This window comes from Oncorhynchus masou, chromosome 6 (genome assembly GCF_036934945.1).
Source record: "Oncorhynchus masou masou isolate Uvic2021 chromosome 6, UVic_Omas_1.1, whole genome shotgun sequence".
Classification (NCBI taxonomy): Eukaryota; Metazoa; Chordata; class Actinopteri; order Salmoniformes; family Salmonidae; genus Oncorhynchus; species Oncorhynchus masou.
Genome location: NC_088217.1, coordinates 21,332,170 through 21,337,392, shown reverse-complemented (window position 1 = coordinate 21,337,392; position 5,223 = coordinate 21,332,170). Strand labels below are relative to the sequence as shown.

At 41.6% G+C, this 5,223-nt stretch overlaps 1 protein-coding gene across 1 annotated transcript; it reads left to right on the top strand.

Moving 5' to 3' along the window:
* Positions 1-726: 726 nt before the first annotated feature.
* Positions 727-3,501, top strand: LOC135541563 (zinc finger and SCAN domain-containing protein 22-like). The gene is made up of 2 exons (XM_064967867.1): positions 727-1,028; positions 1,636-3,501. The coding sequence occupies exons 1-2, from the start codon at positions 842-844 to the stop codon at positions 2,646-2,648; spliced, it is 1,200 nt and encodes a 399-aa protein (XP_064823939.1). The 5' UTR covers positions 727-841; the 3' UTR covers positions 2,649-3,501.
* The last annotated feature ends 1,722 nt before the right edge of the window (positions 3,502-5,223 follow it).

The window sequence follows — 5,223 nt, the reverse complement described above, 5'->3', positions numbered from 1 at the left end:
GTGTACATCACAGAAGCCTGAAAAATAACAAAACCGTTTGACATAAACACCGTATTTTTGGCTGTTTAAAAAAAAGAATGTCTATTAATTATTAAAATATTAATATCATTCCACCAATGAGGCCACTAGAGGTTGATTTGGTCATTTGACTGTAGGAAAGGGTTTTAATAATCTGTGAGAGCGGTATTGTTAATCAACAACCTGTTATTTTTTATTATGCATTTTCCAAACAATATCATTAGATTCACAACTCTAAATTGTCTTCAAAATGCTAAGCTGTGACCACTGGGTAGATATTGTTCGGAGCGTGTATGGTATATCTACAGCCTAGTCTGAGTGCCTTAATCATTTTATAGAGTCCTGGAGTTATGCTTATAGAAATAATAGATTTCTATTGTTATGCTACTTGTGAATGTGAATAGAACTTTTATTAAATAGGACAGGGCTCAAATTATATATATAAAAAAAGTAGTTTCTCAATGTACCTTTATGTATTATAATTGAGTTTCTCAAACTTTACCTTTAGACACATTATATTGAGATGTAGGATATTTCCCATTACAGCAAAACTTTTGGTGTAATTTCTTAGCATATTCTTTGGGACTCCCATGTTGGTGCCAGGTGGAGATCGTTCAATTCAAATGCGCAACATCTCCAGTACAGCAGGCGGCGACATCTCCCTCGTTTACCGATACGCAAAGAGGAAACGTTCGCGTTGTTGACACAAAAGGGGAAAGTAGCCTATCTTTTGCGGTCTCGAAAGGATGGTCGCTTGCTAGGTACAGAGACACCACGTCAGCATAAACGTGTTATTTTATTCTGTTCGTCATATTCCCTCAAAATGTCTAAAATGCAGCTGTTGCAGGATTATCTAAACGAGCGATTAACAGCGGTGGCTGTTGAGATGTTTGGGGCTGTGGAAAATACCATAGCAGAGTACCAGGAAGAAATTTCCCGTTCAAATGAGGAGATCGAACGTCTACGGAGGCTGCTGGATTTGGTTTTCCAACCCGACATACAGAGACCAGGTGAGCAAAGCCATATGTACTTAATAGATGGCTCTGGTAGTAATGACCGCCGCTAGATCAATTAATGTGATTGAACCAGCCAGGCCTGGCAATCAACCGATTTGTAGATATTTTTCTGAAAATTAATGTTAATTTGAATTTGGCACATAACTACAGCGGTCACCAGTTTGAAGTCCTAAAAACCGGTCCCGTTCGTTGAACCATTCCTATGGGGAAATAATAGGCTTTTGGGATAAACGCTGAAAATAGGGCCAGAGGTTAACACAGGCTTGGGAGATCTTATGTTTTGTTATTTGAGATAATATCAGTCAGTTAACATGACATTTATGAATTATGAACTCTTTGGGGGGTTTTATTACATAAATGCTTCAAAATTCACAAAAAGTGATGTTAGCTGTTGAAGATTCTCATAGAACTGAACATAAGATCTCCTAAGCCTGTGTTGACCTCTGACCTTATTTTCTGTGACTACCCAAAGCCCATACAAAAACTCCATTCATTTTCCCATAGGTTTAATCCAACTAACCATGGCGGAGTTAGTGCCTACAAAAAGATGCCATTACTATTGCTCTCTATTGATGACTAATTAGTTATACAATCATCTCAGACACCCAGCAGCTCATTCTCCCTGTCCCTGAAGAGGAGGTTCTTGCTGAGAAGCAGCACTGTGAGCAGGAGTGGAGCCCCAGTCTGGGCCAGGAGGACCCAGAGCCCACTCAGATTAAAGAGGAACAGGAGGAGTTTGGGACCAGTCAGGAGGAAGAGCAGCTTCAGGGGCTGGAATCTGATATAAAAGAGTTCATATTCTCTCTTCCCTGTGTGAAAAGTGACTATGATCAGGACCCTCCTCAGCCCTTATATCTTTACCAAAACCAGACAGTGGAAAACAGAGGGGGAGACTCTCTTCCCCCCAAAACAACTGAAGACATCAAAACAGAACTTGATGGGGAGGGCTATGGAGTATATGAACCAAACAATGAATTAAATCCCCTTTCTCCAGTAAATTCAGATCATTCTGCAGCTCATATTGGGAACAGTGGCAATGGGGTGGACAGTGGAGGACTAATGTCACAGTTACAGCCACTCAAATCAAAGACAACATGGACAAATAAAGTACAAAGCTCTATGAAGACCAGGGAAGCCAGTGAGTTGAAAGCTCCATTGAGGGCGGCTCACTCAGGGGAGAGACCACACAGTTGTCCCGTCTGCAGGAAATGCTTTCTGAAAATTAGCATTTTAAAAACACATCAGAGAATTCACACTGGGGAGAAACCATATTGTTGCAATGTATGTGGCAAGAGTTTCAGAGAGAAGAGAACCCTGACCAGTCACAGGCTGACTCACTCAGGGGAGAAACCATATCAATGCAAAGAATGTGGCAAATGTTTCAGTCAAAAGAAAATCCTGACCATACATATGAGGACGCACACTGGAGAGAAACCGTATCAGTGCAAAGAATGTGGTAAATGCTTCACTCACAGTGGATCCCAAGCAGCACATTTGAGGATTCATACAGGGGAGAGACCATATAAGTGCCCTATGTGTGTGAAATGCTTCAGAACAGCAAGTCATCTAAAACGGCACCAGCGAAGTCACAGAGGAGAACAACCACATTGTTGATTTTTTGTTGTTGTCGTAAACGCTTCACTTGTAAGAATAACATAGGGCTAGATTCTAGCAGAGCCGCGTTTGCCAACATCTGCATAGCAGTTGTTTTGGCGGTGTCGAGTTGGAACTGCATTAAGAGCTTTGAAATCCACAAGCGGCTCCTTGTGTTGCCTTTTTGCAGACACTGGCATTGGATGCAACGAAACCACACCCTACTTTATATCCGACAATTCCCATACAGCCACGTTACAAATTTAAACACTTGAATGTGTGATGTTCTATTGTCTACACTTAAATTAGACTGATAGACTATAAATCCCCTAATCCCAAATGAACATGAAAATATGCATTAGCCTGCCGTTATTTCTAACATCAAGAGCCTACACTTTATCGCCATTTTTCAACCTCTAACGTGTTGTTGATTAGATGTTGGTGACACACAACAGTAGGCACTCACCGATTTGTCAGCTCATATTGCAGTTACACCGCCAAAACGCAGGTTAACGCCCAAAGCCTCGATCTAATTTAATAGAGGCCATAGCGTACCGGTGTGTGGGTTAAAAATGACAGATTGGGACACTGATAAGTGCCTAAATTGCAACGCATTGGCTGTACAGTAACATGCTATACAGGACTACAGGACGTCAGAGCTCAAGCGTGGTTCATACACATTCTGACAGATGACATTTCAGGAATTTTCCATGACTTTTAACCAAATTTCCATGCCAATAATTGGTGGCATCTCTATATAAACATAACAAATGTGGTATTGGTTAGTGTCAATATGTCAAATAATACAAAGCTTATTTATAACTTATGACACAGACAATATAGTTTGATTTAAAATAATAAACATTGATGAATATATTTTGTATAGCAATGCCTTAACAGATACAACAGAGAAAAATACATTTAAAAAAATAATACTTAACAAGTGTATTATTTTTGTGTCTGAAAGTCCAGGAGTTAAACACTCTCTCTAACACACACACACACACACACACACACACACACACACACACACACACACACACACACACACACACACACACACACACACACACACACACACACACCTGAACAAGTTGTTTGTAAATTTAACTTGCTATTCACATTTCTGACTGTCCATGAGTTAATCTCTCTTTCTTTCTTCTCTCTGGTTTGTTCTCCTCTGCTCACAATCTCCACATACTGTTTTACGTGCGGCCAGAGCAGTGGTCCGACACATTTCCGTTTTCTATCCATCGGTACATGCTGAAGTACATGCTGGTGCTACAATCTGTGGCTCTTACAAAGTCTTTTATGTGCAGGGCAATTGTGAAAAAGCCAGTAAAGGCTTCTACATCCCAGTCAGCGGCTTTGCATCCATTCCGGAATGAGTAATGCAGGATGTGCAATCCACAGGATTTAATGTTGATCAGCGACTTTTCCCTATACCCATCATGAGGTTGCTCCAACCTAGCCAATGAATGAAAGTTTACAACATACAGTGAGGGGAAAAAAGTATTTGATCCCCTGCTGATTTTGTACGTTTGCCCACTGACGAAGAAATGATCAGTCTATAATTTTAATGGTAGGTTTATTTGAACAGTGAGAGACAGAATAACAACAACAAAAATCCAGAATAACGCATGTCAAAAATGTTATAAATTGATTTGCATTTTAAGGAGGGAAATAAGTATTTGACCCCCTCTCAATCAGAAAGATGTCTGGCTCCTAGGTGTCTTTTATACAGGTAATGAGCTGAGATTAGGAGCACACTCTTAAAGGGAGTGCTCCTAATCTCAATTTGTTACCTGTATAAAACACACCTGTCCACAGAAGCAATCAATCAGATTCCAAACTCTCCACCATGGCCAACACCAAAGAGCTCTCCAAGGATGTCAGGGACAAGATTGTAGACCTACACAAGGCTGGAATGGGCTACAAGACCATCGCCAAGCAGCTTGGTGAGAAGGTGACAACAGTTGGTGCGATTATTTGCAAATGGAAGAAACACAAAAGAACTGTCAATCTCCCTTGGCCTGGGGCTCCATGCAAGATCTCACCTTGTGGAGTTGCAATGATCATGAGAACGGTGAGGAATCAGCCCAGAACTACTCGGGAGGATCTTGTCAATGAGCTCCAGGCAGCTGGGACCATAGTCACCAAGAAAACAACTGGTAACACACTATGCCGTGAAGGACTGAAATCCTGCAGCGCCCGCAAGGTCCCCCTGCTCAAGAAAGCACATATACATGCCCGTCTGAAGTTTGCCAATGAACATCTGAATGATTCAGAGGACAACTGGGTGAAAGTGTTGTCAGATGAGACCAAAATTTAGCTCTTTGGCATCAACTCAACTCGCCGTGTTTGGAGGAGGAGGAATGTTGCAAGAACACCATCCCCACCGTCAAACATGGAGGTGGAAACATGCTTTGGGGGTGTTTTTCTGCTAAGGGGACAGGACAACTTCACTGCATCAAAGGGACGATGGACAGGGCCATGTACTGGCAAATCTTGGGTGAGAACCTCCTTCCCTCAGCCAGGGCATTGAAAATGGGTCATGGATGGGTATTCCAGCATTACAATGACCCAAAACACACGG